This window comes from Mytilus edulis, chromosome 3 (genome assembly GCF_963676685.1).
Source record: "Mytilus edulis chromosome 3, xbMytEdul2.2, whole genome shotgun sequence".
NCBI classification, from domain to species: domain Eukaryota; kingdom Metazoa; phylum Mollusca; class Bivalvia; order Mytilida; family Mytilidae; genus Mytilus; species Mytilus edulis.
Genome location: NC_092346.1, coordinates 37,868,150 through 37,885,159, shown reverse-complemented (window position 1 = coordinate 37,885,159; position 17,010 = coordinate 37,868,150). Strand labels below are relative to the sequence as shown.

At 30.3% G+C, this 17,010-nt stretch overlaps 1 protein-coding gene and 1 pseudogene across 1 annotated transcript in view; one reads left to right on the top strand and one right to left on the bottom strand.

Annotated features, from left to right (window-relative positions):
- Positions 1–2,221: 2,221 nt before the first annotated feature.
- On the bottom strand, positions 2,222–14,777 carry LOC139516426 (selenoprotein N-like; annotated as a pseudogene).
- Positions 14,778–14,824: 47 nt separating this feature from the next.
- LOC139516429 (AP-5 complex subunit mu-1-like) overlaps positions 14,825–17,010 on the top strand; it is a 15,837-nt gene continuing 13,651 nt past the window's right edge. Inside the window, exon 1 of the mRNA XM_071306533.1 lies at positions 14,825–15,156. Within this exon, the coding sequence (XP_071162634.1) occupies positions 15,086–15,156 (71 nt within the window). The 5' untranslated portion in view covers positions 14,825–15,085. The remainder of the gene's footprint in view (positions 15,157–17,010) is intronic.

The window sequence follows — 17,010 nt, the reverse complement described above, 5'->3', positions numbered from 1 at the left end:
AATGGGGGAACATATAGGACAGAGAAACACACGAATAATAGCTAACAGAAGGTACCAGTTTTAAACTTAAATACGTCAGACGCGCGTTTCGTCCACACAAAGCTAACAAGTGACGCTCAGATGAAAAAAGTTTGAAAGCCATAACAAGTACAAAGTTGAAGAGCACTGAGGATCACAACCGTTCGCCCCCCCCCCCCCCCCCCCCCATTCAGTTGTTTTAGTCTAATTTGTATTGTCGACCTCATATCATTGACCAATTCGGTAAAAGTATGAAAGTCTCTAATGTGGCGTTTAACCCATTGTATTGATTAATCTTTGACTGAATCACATCATGCTTTAATAAAGTTATGTCTACAATTTACAGATAAAGGCTCATGGTTTTTGAAAATTTAACATTAAATGGAAAGGTGGTGAAATGGGAAACTACTGTGGAATGTATGCAGACCCAGACCAAGAAATAGAGACCAATATATCTTCTGACATCAGACTCGGACTTCTCTTGAACTGAATTTTAATGTGCGTATTGTTATGCTTTACTTTTTCTACATTGGCTAGAGGTATAGGTGGAGGGTTAAGATCTCATGTTTAACCCCGCCGCATTTTTGCGCCTGTCCCAAGTCAGGAGCCTCTGGCCTTTGTTAGTCTTGTATTATTTTAATTTTAGTTTCTTGTGTACAATTTGGAAATTAGTATGGCGTTCATTATCACTAAACTAGTATATATTTGTTTAGGGGCCAGCTGAAGGACGCCTCCGGGAGCGGAAATTTCTCGCTACATTGAAGACCTGTTGGTGACCTTCTGCTGGTGTTTTTTTCTATGGTCGGGTTGTTGTCTCTTTGGCACATTTCTCATTTCCATTCTCAATTTTACTTCTTGTAATTATTAACAAAATCTTACAACATTTCATGAAATCCGGTGTTTTGCCTACAGACTATACCTTCATGTTGTTGATGCAAGGAGTACTTCATGATGATTTTCCTTTAATTGAATACAAAAAGATTATAACTGTTGTCTTAACCCTAACAATTTTTTTGAATGCTGTCAGCTTAAAAACTTACCAGATCTTGATTCAGAATAAAAAGACTATTTCAAAATCAGTAGACAATTATAACAAAATAAAATAGAAGACATCGATATGGGCTAAAAAAGAAACACACGTGACAGCATTTGACAGACTACTGCAAGAAAAAAAAACCTAAAAATATAAAATAATGTCCTTATTCTGATAAATTAAATGTCCACACTAAATGTAATGCAACAATAGTTACTGATGTTCAAACCTAACAAAAATCCATTCAGAAGATATAAATCAAAGGGATAAACAAATATCTGGGAAAACTTCAAAAAAATCGAAACCAATTAAGTGTGTTTACCAGGAAAGCATCTCCCAGTATGTGTGCATCACTAAATCATAATATGAATCCATATTCAGAAGAAAAAAAATCATAATTGGGAAAGAGACAATTTACAAAATCATCATCACAATTTAAGGGAGCTATTATTCATAAAAAAAGCAGAAATATATAATAAAGAAAAACTCACCAATGATGACAAATACATTTTTGCTTATTATGTCTGTTCGTTTTATTCACACATTGTTGTCAATGTATTGGAATTTTTTTATGAGACTGTCACGCAAGTGAGAGGTTTGGCTGGATGTAAAGTCCGGTTTAGTTCTCTATTTTCCACATAAGAAGATGCCTGTACCAAGTCGAGAATGTGTTATTGTTGCCCTTTCCTTTGGTGGGTTTGAACTTTTTATTTTACCATTTGTTGGTGACTACCATTTTTGATTTTCCTTGGAGTTCTGAACTTTTATTATTTTACCTTAAGCATGCTTAGATGCATGGGGACAAATGGACAGTCATCAACAATAATACCATGCGTCTAATGACATGGGTTGCCATTATAAAGTGGGAGGTTTGGCATGCCACAAAACCAGGTTTAACCAGCCATTGTTTCTTAAAATGTCCTGTACCATGTCAGGAAAATGGCCATTGTTATATTATAGTTTGTTTCTATGTGTGTTACATTTTAATGTTGTGTTTCTGTTGTGTCGTAGTTCTCCTCTTATATTTGATGCGTTTCCCTCAGTTTTAGTGTGTAACCCGGATTTGTTTTTTTCTCAATCAATTTATGAATTTCGAACAGCAGTATACTACTGTTACCTTTCTTTATACATCTATGGTTGACAGATGGGTAAATAAAAACAAATAAGTACTTAACAAAAATAAAATTTTAATAGCAAAATAATTAAAATAGATTTATCAATCACAGAAATTTACCATTACCTCAAAACACCCACTTATGAATACTGATAATTATAATATATTTCATATAAAAAAAAAAGTGGAATATATATTGCTATGGTAACAAAACACTTTAACAAAACCATTGTAACTAGTAAAACATCAAACAATATCCAGCCAAGAATGGTTTATGACATTGTCTTCATACACTGTTACAATGGTGATATTTTATGGTTTGTTTCCGTAGCAATATAAAAATGTAACGCAAAAATATTTCTATGATAAGTGTTTCTCTTCACCTATTGCAGTTAATTTAAAATGCAAATACAATGTGTTTCCTAAAATCACACTGTTCAAATTGTAAGAAATATTACGTAACTGCTGCAAAAGAATCACCCATAAGTCATCAATGTTAAGTGTGCAAATAATGATGCAAACATTGAAGGTCGTACGGTTGCCTAAAATTGCTTACATCCACTTCATTTGAACTCTGGTGGATAGTTGACTATATGGCAATCATTTCACATCTCCTTATTATATAAAGTAAAATTAAAGTATAATTGTAATTTCATACTGCAATCTGTGGAGAGTAACATTAACAATCAAGTCACTCTAATAAACCTTTACTAAACTATATGAAATATATACATGTTTAAATGATAGACTTGATAGAATACAATTTGTATAAGTTGTTATGAATAAATATTAAAATTAACCATAGCACAACTTATTCTCAAAATCAATTCACCCACAACTGAACCAGTTACCAAATCATTTAAAAGATATACATTAAAATGTCTAATAACCAGATTCTGCATAAAAAAAAATTAAAATAGCACTTCATTCGTCTGCATCCAAAGCCCTTTTCTGGTAAATGACTTTTAATAGAACTTCAAAAAGATCAGAGGTGTTACCACTCTTATTAAAATGTTGCTTAATGTGAACTTTGATCCCAATTTCCTACAACAAACACTACTGTGTTTACAATTTATGGTTGACTTAGTAGATGTATGATTCCAAAAATACCAACATATCTACTGTTAAACTAAAAAAATGTTCACTAAGTTCATTATAACAGTTAGCATGCATTTTAAAAGATTCTTGAAACAATAACCTCACTTAAAATGCCGCTTAAAGAACCCCTTTCAAAAGAGGAAATATAAAAAACAAAATCTGAGATCATTTTTCTCTTAAGGGCATACGATACAGTTACAGGGGAGGTTATGACGTTGCTAACGTAAAATGTTATTTTTCGCGACGTCAAACTGTTACATATCGCGAAAAGATGCATTTTTCGACTGATTTTCATCATTCAAACTGATTTGATTTGAAAACGAGTGCATGGACCCCAATTTTTTAAAATGAAATTTTGTTTCATTTTGCAGGGAGATTATGTGGACCAAATTTTATAAGACTGTAAATACAGCAATTTTTTTTTATTTTGATAAATCTACAGCAAAATATGACGTTTTTTTCTCAATTCATGACCATTTGATAAATATGAGTTATTTCTGAATAAAAAATGCATAAATTTTTAGAATACTTATAAAATACAGAAATTACAAACTATCTAACAAAAAACAATTTGTGTTTATCTTTTAAAACAAAAAAGTTATGTATTTCTTTCGAAAAGGAAAATACGGCCACACATCCGAAATTTGAGCAAATATACAAAATTTCGACCTCATTTAACTCAAAAAGTAGCACATGGAGGTATATTTTTGATTACATATTTGATTTAATCAGGCACAAAATAGCCTATATGGAAATTTTCTTCAAACTGTAAATACGGGATCAAAACTGTATTGTATGCCCTTAAACACAGGTTATGCATAACAAAATTAATATTTTCTTTTGATTTTCAATTCAATCATAGTCATAAAACAAAGAAAATATTTAGTATTGATAAACACATTCAAAGGTCACTAGAGATATAAATTGTGTGTTACAATTTATTAAATAGAAATTTATGAATGTCTTGATTAACAATTTTTATATAGAAGTTTAAATACAATCTGCTTCTATGTGTCTGACAGTGGTGGATCCAGAACTTTTCCTAAGGGGGGCCCGCTGACTGACCTAAGGGGGGGCCCGCTCCAGTCATGCTTCAAAGATTCCCTATATAATCAACCAAATTTTTCCCACGAAAGGGGGGGGGCCCGGGCCCCACAGGCCCCCCACCCCCTGGATCCGCCTATGTCTGATCACACCAATCACATGATTAAGTCAGATAAAAGGGCACGGTTGGAATTAACATTATTCTTATGTTACACAATTCAAAAAGATAACTTTTAATGTAAATTATTGTACATGAGACATTTTATTATAAGATGGGACTAATATCTAAAGTTTGAGATATTTCCAACCGCATGAGACAGACGATCCATACTTAGATATAAAAAGATTATTTTTTAAAATTTCAAAACAGTTGCAATTCGAACAGGAATAACACAGTTATATTATATTCTTTAATATAACATGGTAATATTACAGTTTAAAGGTAAATATATTGTCAGAGAAAAGTACCTATGGCAATACCTTCAAAAAGAAATTTTATATATAATTTTATTTCCGAACAACACAATCCACAGAAATAAAAAAATACTTCAACAATAATAACAATTTTTATGTATCAAATATGAATCAACCACAAAAAAACCAACAACTACAAAACTATGTGACTGTATAAAAATATATACCTGAATACCATTTGATTTTGCATAGATTTTAATATTTTGATTTAACATTAGGGCTATTCCATTAAAATGTATGTGGGAGGGTAAGTAGGGAATTTTAATAATTGAATGTAAGTCATGGTTCTTTTTTTCAGTATGCTTCTACATGTATTACCATCATACAAAATTATCGTAAATGTTTCTTGGTTGTAGGGTTATTTTGAAAGTCCCTTCCTACCCTCCCACATACATTTTAATTGAATAGCCCTTAAAAAGATCATAGAATTATGCCATCTTTTCAGCATTTGCAATGCCAGTTTTAAGGAATGCAGCATATGGATTTTGCATAAAACCCTCTCCTTGGTCCATATAATCGTTTGCGTTGACTTTATGTACTATTGTACCATTAGGAAAAGTTACATACATCATGACTGGGAATTTATAATTCTCCATAAAATGTGCAGCTATTTTCTGGATTTCTGGTTGAGAGGAATCTTTTTCAAATTCCTGAAAAAAGGAGAAATGCGTCAATAGATTATATTCCTATATTTTAACAAAAATCTTCTGCATTTTGTGTTTAAAATTTTTTTTTCAAATTGTCCTAAATGCTTATTTTCACTTTGAAGACTGAATCTATAATATCTATAACAACCCTTGCAAGACACTACTAGTGTCACTTAATATTTCCCTGTCATACACTCTTGTAGATGTTATATTCTTAACAGATCACAGTGGTTATTTACTTAATATTGAACTTATGTATATTTATATAGAAACTGATTCTGCCAAGAATGTGCACTACTTCCATAAATAAACTTCTACCAGGGTATGCTAAATAAATTCAAGAAGCTGTTTGATTTGATTTTTTGTTCATCATTGTGTGCTATATCTTTTTTTATATTGTTTACCTCATTTGCTGCTGTTGTTTAGGCTAATTTCTGACTATTTAATTAAATAAAAAGGGACATAACTCCAGAACAACATAAGAAAGGCCACCCATATTAAAACTTGATCTCTGTTTGGTTGTAATAAGAATTGTGTATAACTTTCATATTAGAGGGAAACTAAAGTTAGCGAACAGAGACTAATTTTGGGACAGACAAATGTAAAACTAAATGCCCCTAGCGAGGGCATAAAAAGGAAATTTACAATGGTAAACCATTTAATCAGAAACTTGATATTGTACCTGGTTGCAACACTTCAATTTATACCTTTTAGTCTCAACTTTTAAAAAAATTCAAAAGAATCTTTGTTAGACCATTTAAATATCATTACGACTTACCTTCAAATCAACCACTAAATTCCAGTTACTGATGAATCTCTCTTCAAGAAGAGAAATCACGGGCGAACTTTCCAGGGACGTTTCCCGGAGAGTTCGCCCAGAACCTCAGCAACTCTGATCATCTAAAGCACCCCATAATAATATGGAATGTATTAATTTATTTTCCTCTTGTGCTTTCTTTATAGTTTCTGTAAAATTGTAGTATGTAATCTGCAAAAAAAACATTAACTTTTAGAGAATATTTATCAAGTTTTGACTTTTTATTTAACTTCCAACTATGGCTTAACAACCTTCTTGTTTTACAAATTCATGAAATTTTGAAAAAACCATTTCAACACTAAAATTCAGAAAATCTAAGGCGACTTGGATTCTGAAGCTCAAAAAGGTATTACATTAGATGTTCTATCAAGAATTTTTATTCTGCAAAATTAGAAAAGATATATTAACTGGTATATAAAGCACTGAGTTAATGTTAAACAGGTCAAAGTGCCTGGAAGCGGTTCTGCTGTACATGTAAAGTGTTAAAATCAAAAGTTAGAAAATCAGATTTACAAGCATGATATATTGCTTTTAATATATAGAAAAATATTTCACAGTGAAACACTACTAGTCAACAGCATTTAGGGTGAATATTCACTATCTGAGTGATTTTTGAATGAATCACCTTACATGTATGCGTATTCTGTATAAAAGACGTTTTATGTGGTGCAAATAAAAGTACATTATTTTGGAATGTGAACAAAAGTTTACTACTCATCTTAAAAGTTTATAGCACTATTTGTAGGAATAGCTTAGGCTATTCCAGGAAAAAAATTTATGGGAGGGTTAGACATCCGATATTTTTTTTCTGTCAGTAATTAGACACAAGTATGATTCTGTTACAAATGATAACAAAAATTACTCTACGGTTTATGTATAAAAAGTGTTGTCCAACACCAAATGAATTTTTCCAATGAATAGCACTTACTTGTATGAGAAAAAGAGTTTTAATATTATTAATACACATGTTTAAGAGCAGAGTTATCTCCCTTTATTTTTTTCATAGTACAATGTATATCAATGCATATAGTTTCACAGATAAAAAATATTTTCAATTGAACCCTTATAGATATTGCATTTACAAGTAGATCAGACAGAAATATGACATTAATAACCGGTATATTACTACTAACCAAAGACCTTTTAAAACTATTAATTTAGTCTGACTGTAAATTAAAACTAGTAAATTATAATTTTTTTAGATACCCAACTATTTTCCTACAAGTTGTTTATTGTCCAAACTGGTTTATACTTGTATCTTATATTTAAAGAGACACTTACTTTTTTAAATGGATACATTTTTACTTCAAGCTGTTGAAGGGCATCATCTAAACCTATTTCATGGGTCCAAATAATGTTATTGACAGTATCTTGTAATGTGGCGTCTGCTTCTATTGGTTCCTCTGTATCATGTGAATGCCTTCTTAATCGTGATTTAGCAGTAATGTTGGCAGTCATTAGAGGCATATAACCAATATCAACTTCCATATTTTCATTTTCACTTGGTCCATTTAACCATTCCATATCTATATAAATATTTATAAAAAAAAATTGTTATGCATAGATGTTGAGCACATATCAATGAGACAATAAACAATTGGAACAAGAAAGTCAGCTTTTTATTTAATAATAAATAACTTTACGTATTTCAACAAAAATATAGAACTGTTTCATATTCTTTTTCCCCCTCAAAAAAAGGCTCTCATTAATTGAAGCAGAGATGCATGAATGGAATACAAAACAATGTACTTTCTAGAATAGAGATAGGTCTGACTTAAGTCTTTTTCAGTTTAAGACTGAAATCAAATGTGATGGTCAAGTGAAGTGCACAAGACTTTATACTGCAACTGTACAATTTTTCATATGTATTATCAAAGGTGGCATTAAACATCAATAATCAATCAAACATTTGTAATATGCTGCCACTGACCATTGACAAACAAGATTATGAGTGTTAGCATTTTTCACACAGAAATACCAAACTTTTAACAGTGTAACAAGAGTTATCTCCTATTACTTACCAACATTTAATTTTTTATCTGATGGTACATATAAGTTGAAGTTTAGTATTCTTGTATAATCCTTAGAAATAATAAGACTTCCTGTAAACTGTGCTGGTGTAAACCAGAATGGATTATGTGGTGGCTCGTTCAACTGGAATTCAGCATGGAACCTAAAATAGAAATAAGAAATTTCTGTTTTTTTCCAATTTTTTTCATATACACATGTTAATAATTGATACTAAATGACTATTCATACTAGAAGTTTAAAAGTTTTAGTTTCTTAAAGGCATTATTAAGTGTCTTATTTTCAGTAAGAACTTTATATAGATATAGGAAGATGTAGTGTGAGTGCCAATTTATCTACAGATGTGCAACTTTAAACAAAAAACTACTTTTTTTTACCCTGTTCTATTCAATCTAGACTTTCTTTACAAAACAATTGTTCAAAGTATGGTACTATACTTTTCAAGATATTCTTAGTTTTCAACCTGCCTTGCCAGGTTCATAATTATTTTTGCATGTATGTGAAGGCACATCTTTTTATACTAAAAATAATATATAGACCATTATAGATCGCTTCAATGTTCATCAAAGACCCTTATCATCTTTTTATACTTACCTAAAAACGATTTCAATATAATCATTATTTTGAGCTCGAACAAGAGCGACGCCACCTTTTGGCGGAAATCTGATCATCAAAAAAGGTCTTGGATGAAACATTGACAGGATACGATATAATCCAATCAACTTGTCATCTATTTTGGATGGATAAAAACGATTACTTGATAAATGTGATGCACCGATGGATGACATGAATGATCTTTCTTCAGTATAAAGATCAAATATATGGCCTTGTTGGACTCTCTCCTTTGGGAAGAACATAGAAAAATGTCTAACACCAAAGTTCATCCATTCATGATTTAGTTTGGTCCACTCTTTTAGTCCAGAAAGGGAATCGATATTTCCAAAATACTGAAAATATAATTTATACAGAATAATCAAAATACTGAAAATGTACAGAATAACATAGGAATTCAAGGTAAAAATACACTTCTGTTTATTCAAATTAAATGCAATTAATTTATGCATCAATACAATAGCTGTGGTCAGATTCAAGCAAATTGTCATGTAATAAATTGTGGACTCTAACATAGTTACATTCACTTGATATCTTAAACCAAGTTTACAACATACTAATTAATCAAAAACACCTTTCATTTAGTTTTAATCTGTATCTCCCTTTCAATATAAATGATTGTAAAAAGAAAGTACATGTAGATACCGAGAATTGTCTTGAAATCAAATCAGAATTTACCCAAAGTCTGTGAAGTAATAAGACATCTTTTTTTTCAATTCTTTTTTTACAGTAATTACCTTTTGAAGTCCTTTTCACTTTGAATAAAGAAATTAAAGTGTAATGCATGATAACCATATGCACATTTCCCCTTATCAACACAGGAAATTTATTTCCAAAAGATTCACAATAAAAATATATGATTACCAAGAACGAAAATTTCATTTCAAAAAGGGAGATAACTCCTATCTGATTAACACTAATGAATCAAACTTGATGGACTTCATTACCTTTACATAAAATATCACCAGACATCTAAGTTACCAATGCACTACAACCATTATTGTGCATTACTCAGTAAAATAGTTAAAATTATGGTCAGATCATATTTTCGTACTTCATATGAATTTGTACTATATATCATGACCATGCATGCTCAATGAAGATTGTGATGTCACAATGCATTCCTTTAATTAATACATGTAGCATGAAATCCAATAAAAAGAGGGTATGGTCTTTTTTTCTGACATGTGTGAGGCAAAAACTGCTGACTCTCCTAGAGCACATGGGATATTGTGTTGCTTATGTATTGATGTGTGTGTGGGCTTTTTTTTGTTTTTTCCTCAAATTTGTTTTTTCCATGCTGTTATGTGTTTTTCTTTGCCTTATGGATTGGTATCACCGATTGGTTAGTCCAAATAATTATGGCATCTTGAAAGGCTGCCCAGGATGGCATCAAAGCAAAACAAAAATAGCCTTTCAAGATGTCATAATTATTTGGAATACCCCTAGTATACTCTATTTTATTCTAATAGTTTCAAATGTGTTTTGACTTGCTGTACATTATAATGGCGCCAAAATAAATGGGATAGAACAGTTCTACTACAATATCAATTTTTTATTGTTATACATGTATCCATACAGATCAAAAACTTCAAGGAACTCAATTAAAAAATTTCCTATTAGTAAAAAAAAATATTAAGTTAGTTCTTTTTTAGTGAAGAATATTAAAATAAAAGGATATTTAAAAAAGAAATCATAATGTACGTGTACAGTATCATAACAATAACTTTCCCAATGGGTAAATAAATTAAAATTCAATCCTAATGTATCCCTAATATTGTTTTCTTTGTTCATTTAACACTAGAAATGGAACAACACTATCAAATTTTGAATCAAAAATCTATATATGTATCACGTTTTATAAATATTTAAATTTAAACAATTGATACTTAAATATGAAATTTGATTCAAATGAACAATCTATATGTTATCGACATACACCTTAGTGTCACTCAACCATTTCTGAACAATTCATTGGATCAATACAAACTTTAATAGACTAGTTGATCAAAAGTGAGAGTTAAATTTTTTTAAACAATCAAAAAAAAAAAAAGATAACGTCTAAATTGCTGAACATGAAATCCATTAAACTAATTGTTGTACAAATCTTAAATAGATAGGAAAGAAGTTGTTTAATATTTTTCTCTAAAATTATGAACTTCAATTGTTTTTTTGGGTTTGTGGAAATGAAAATCATTAATTCATTAATTTTTGCATTATGTTCATACAATGCACAGGATAAATCAATGAGATAATGCATTTAGAAGGTTTTAAAAAATTCATGCTTTTGTGATTTGATAAAACATGGAGTATACAGCCATTAACAGCCCATAAATAAAAGCTTTTTCCCAGTACATTTACATTGATTTATATGTACTTGAAAAATTAAAATTTACAATGTTGTTCAGAGTATTCTTTATTTGAAAGAACCAGGTTGATTTAAAAAAAGGTATTTAAAAACACAAGACAGGAAGCAAAGATTTTTATGAATAACTTTTATAATTGACTGAAAAGTAGACAGCCACTAGCACTTATGCAGGAGGTTTTTCACCTTACTCTTAAATTTCTTACCGATTCTTCCAAATCTTTTGTCATAGTCTCTATTACTAACGGTGTAAAATAAGCTCTCATGGTCACAAACTGGTCATCTTCTTCTATTTCTTGTTCTGGATTGTACTCAAATTCTGTCAACTAAACAAACAAATAAAATTCAAAACATTGTATATACATGTTTATGTGAAATAAACAATATATTATCTTCTTCTTACTGGTGGATGAAGACGAAATGATATCTTGGGCTGCATGGCATCCACAAAACACATGACTGCTTGTACAAATGTATATTGTAAATTAAGAAATTATTGCAAAGACTACCATTGGTTGAGTATCACTATAAAAAGAGCTTGCATTCTGATATTCCCTACATGTACATATATTTGTATTCAGATTTTGCTGAAATCAGAAAAAAACTAATTCAGCAGTTTTATATATCCTTTCTTTAAAAATTGCAATAATCAATGCAAGCAATTAATTTCTTAACAAACACATGAAACAGTAAAATTTAATATCTATTTCATTCTTTCAGTATTTTCTGCTAGACCTTATGTTTGACATTGTAAATTGACTAGAACTTAAGTTATTTAACAACTGGTTTTGCAGAGTATGATAACATTATGGAAGAAATAAGGACTAAAGTCCTATTGTTAAAAAAATAAAAAAAATGTTATCCATTCTTATAATTCTATACATATATATATTGCACTTAAAAATGTAGATATCAGAAAAGAACTAAGGCCAAAAATCTCCCTTTCATTTCAAATATAAACATGGGAAATGCCAAAAAATTCACAAATCCTATATTCATTTTCTAATAAAAATACTCCTAAGAAAGCAAATCTTATATATTGTCCTACTTTTCCCTAGATTTATTACATGTAGGTTTACATGTACATTTTAACAATAATATAGGGCAAAGTACAGGATTCTTGTATCTAGACTTTGAGATCAGGAAGATTAATGTCCCTTTTTTTGTGTTTTTTTTTTTGTCATGTACTTATTAAGTAGATGATTATATGACAGAGTTTAGTTAATTTCTGGTTAGATTTTTATTGATATGTTTGAGTCTCCATGAATTTATCATTTATACATTAATAATGTTTTATCATGTTTATGTTTTAATTATCTATCTAGACATGCTAGACAGTTAAATTATTTCTCTAATTGACAATGGATTTTATATATATGCTAAGTAACAATAACTCCTTAAAAGCTTGAGCTTTATCCTTTTAAAATAAGACATTGCTTAAAAAGAATTGTCAATTGTATTATTTATCTCTTATAACATTGTATAAATACATGTATTAGCCTTTTTTTAAACATAATAACTTGTTTACACTAAACACATTATGTCATTTCTAATAAGTAATTAAAAATTGTTTAATTCTTTTTGATATACTAAATTTTAAATGATTAAGTAAAACCTTCCACCTTTGAAGACCCTCATGGTCAAGGTCATTTAAAAAAAAATCCTTGTTGGGTGAAACATGTATGTGTTTGGAAGTCACAGCCTTGGTGGCAAGTTTCAGTTAAGGAAATAAATTATAAATTAAATGAAAATCATCTTCTGTGTGTTACTGCATGTTTATGGTGCAAGGTTGTTTAGTTTATACAGTCATGACCAGCACAACTCAGTCTCAGACAGATGTATAAACTGAATCCCTTAAGGATACAAATGTAACCAATATCCTCTATTTTTCTATAATTTATACACAAACACTGCAAGTTTTATGTACATGTATCTTTTGATTAAAATATCAAATTGTATCATTTATTGACAAAATAACCATCAAAATTTCCGACAGGCCATTTATAATACATGCATATAGTATATCAGTACTTATTGATAATAAAGTTTACAGACAACAGATGGCATGGAATCAAATTTTCTCATATAACAAAAACAATATTTATCTGTGTAATAAATGCACCAAATTATTACAAGTTTTTGCCACAGATGTATTTTCATGCATTTAAATGATTACAAAAATTAATTTTAAGAAACAATGCATTTTTTTCTTCTGATATATTTACATGTATACAGATATATAGTTGTTTTATATTATTATTTCACTTTCTTTAAGTGCTTGCATATTAATGACTTGATTTTTTTTTACTTCAAATTGAATTCATAAGCTACAAATGTACAATGTATTTCTTGTGTTTTTTGCTATGACAATTGTCTGATATGCTTTATCTACAATGTTTAATAAAATTGAGAATGGAAATGGGGAATGTGCCAAAGAGACAACAACCCGACCATAGAAAAAAAAAAAAAAAAAAAAACAACAGCAGAAGGTCACCAACAGGTCTTCAATGTAGCGAGAAATTCCCGCACCCGGAGGCGTCCTTCAGCTGGCCCCTTTTATTTTTTTAGTAATCCGTTTTAAATCTTTTAGCATGCACATGTTGAGTAAAAGTATATGCTGCAAATTTAGAAGTCTATTTAATATTGCAAGAGGTCAGCATACTTTGCCTGTTCCAAATCAGAAGCCTGTGGTTGTTGTTTAGTTGCTCTCTGTTTGAGGGTCATAATGGAGGAATGTTTACCTTCATCATGTTCATGATGAATAACAAGAAAAAATTTCTGCCAAATGCATTAACAGTTATTTTTGGTGCATGAGCATAAAATGTACACTTTCTTTTAGGCAATAAAAAAGTTAACTGATTTTGACGAATCACGTTTAATTTTTTCCAAAATTATCAGAAACAATAATTATTTAAGACCTCTGACGAATCATGTCTAGGATATTTTGACGAATCACAGTAAAATTTAACCAGTTTACGCTTATGGTAGCCAAAAACTACCATTCAACGTCTGTCGGTAAAGGGCATTCGTACCCTCCTACATGTATTACAATGTATTGACTATTGTGGCGATCAAGTTGTGGATTATGATTACAAACATAATTTTTAACATGTACCTTCTCTCCCGTATTTATAAAACATGTAATCTTTAATACTTACGTTGAGTCCATTTCCTAGCATCTGAAAGAAGAGAGATTCATATTCACTGATGGACAGCTGATCATCTCCATTCCTGTCATATTTCCTGAATAATTTTAATCCTTCCTCACCAAGTGCAGCATAAGGATTTTCTTCATCAAAAGGCAAGAAATATCTTCTTGGAACATAAGTCACAATTAATGCAATTAAACCAATTAATAAGGATAAATAAAACAGTTTTTTTGGTATGTATATAACAAATGAACGTTGCCTCTTTTGTTGTTCTTTTGTTAAAGGGTCCTTATTATTTTTTTCTGATTCTTTATCTTTCTGTGACCCATATGCATCCATTTTTCTTAAGCGAATTTCTTCTTCATTTGGATCTCCCATCCTGTTAGACAGGAGACCGACTTTCCTGTCACGTACACCAGTCAAAATCTGTTTGGACGAAACTATTTGAACTGCACACTTCAATAAACTTCCTTGGTTATTCGGAATAGTCAATCATGGTAGGCCAATAAGAAAAAGACCGAAACAATCCAAATGGTTACATTTCGGGACGCTGTTGATTTTTACCATATCACGATAACTAAAATCAAACGAGTATCGATTATGTTCAAAAGTGAAAGTAGAAACAGAAAGGAGGATAATTTGAATAACACAGAACGACTTTATGATAGAGTAATGAAGTAATACAGATGTCTTTACGAAAGATATTGATATTCTCAACGAATTCGAAAGACTGTGAAAGACAGCTTTTGTTTTCAAGGTAAATTTAATTCACCTAACCCTTCAAAATGTGTAAAACATTTTATGAATAAATATTTCATGTGACCATAGATTGCTTCTGTGCAATCAATGCATTTGAATGGGGACATGTAATTGGAACCCCCCCTTTGTCCTGGGTTAGGACCCCCCTTTTTTAAATGGCTGGATCCGCCCCTGGTTAGGTAACAAAGTCATTTTTTTTGCCTCAGGTCAGAAGGTTATTTTAAAGTTTAAAGCAAAGATTTTGTTAAAATAAACCAGTTTTGAACAATTGTTGCATGCATGTCTTCAAATACAGTGGCTTTAATTTTAGTGATACAATATGAAAAAACGGTGATATAACAATTCAACATGTTGAATGGGGACATTAAAATAACCTTCTGACCTGAGGCAAAAAGGTTATTTTAAAGTTTAAAGCAAAGATTTTGTTAAAATAAAACAGTTTTGAACAATTGTTGCATGCATGTCTTCAAATACAGTGGCTTCAAATACAGTGGCTTTAATTTTAGTGATACAATATGAAAAAACGGTGATATAACAATTCAACATGTTGAATGGGGACTTTCAAATAACCTTCTGACCTGAGGCAAAAAGGTTATTTTAAAGTTTAAAGCAAAGATTTTGTTAAAATAAAACAGTTTTGAACAATTGTTGCATGCATGGCTTCAAATACAGTGGCTTTAATTTTAGTGATACAATATGAAAAAACGGTGATATAACAATTCAACATGTTCAACACTGAATTGTTGCATGATGTACAAAGATTATTAAAACCAGATCTAGGGTATTTCTAAGACAATTCAGCTAAGTAACTTAAAAGTTTAAAAATATATCAATTCAAATATGTACTATTCCAATCAAGATGCCGCAAGGAGTATTTACAAGCAACAGTTAGCATCAAATACACATATACACAATATAAGCAACAAACTTGATACATTTGTACATTAATAAGGGGACAAAGTCCCCTATTACAGCAGAAAAAAAGAAAAAATCGGGAAAATTTTCCGAAATTTTCATTGTATCAATAAACTAAAAATTGTTAACTTTTTTTAGTCGCTTTTTTTAATTCCCGCATTTGCACAGAACACAGAAATCTAATTCCTTCTTCCAGTCCCGTTTTCATGAGACTTTGAGTAGTCTAGTACAAGAACTCAAGGAACACAATACCAATATTTCATTTTTAATAATTCTTTGTCTTTGAAATGAATTAACGTTACCTGATGCATTGCATTTCTTTGTTTACATTGAACATGACGTTATAAATTAAAACAGCACAAGTAAAATCCCTTACAACAGAACCAAAATCAGAAACGTTACAGTATTTTCGTTTCTTTTTTTAACAAATATTTAAGTTACAAAAAAAATAATTCATACAGACTTTGTCCCCATTCACAGGTAATGCCTGCCTAATATTATACAGTATAAAATACAATATATGTACATTGACTATGTGGTATGGGCTTTGCTCATGGTTGAAGGCTGTACAGTGACTTATAGTTGTTAATTTCTGTGTCATTTGTTCTCTTGTGAAGAGTAGTCCCATTGGCAATCATACCACATCTTCTTTTTTATATTGTTAGAAGATGTCAAATTTATTTGTTTGAGCTTTAGAAACAGGATATACAGAGAGGCTCACCAAGCATTTCTAAATTTTTATTTTCTGACAAAGTACATTTATTGTTTTAAACCTGAAATTTCCACCTGACACCTATCACTTTAGTTCTTAAAATTTAAATCATTGTCTCCAATTTTTCCAATAAATCAACATAGTCAAAAGGTGGACTGTGAAGAAGACCAAAAAATGAACTTTTACACTAAAAAATATCTACATTTCTGCTTGCTCAACATTGAA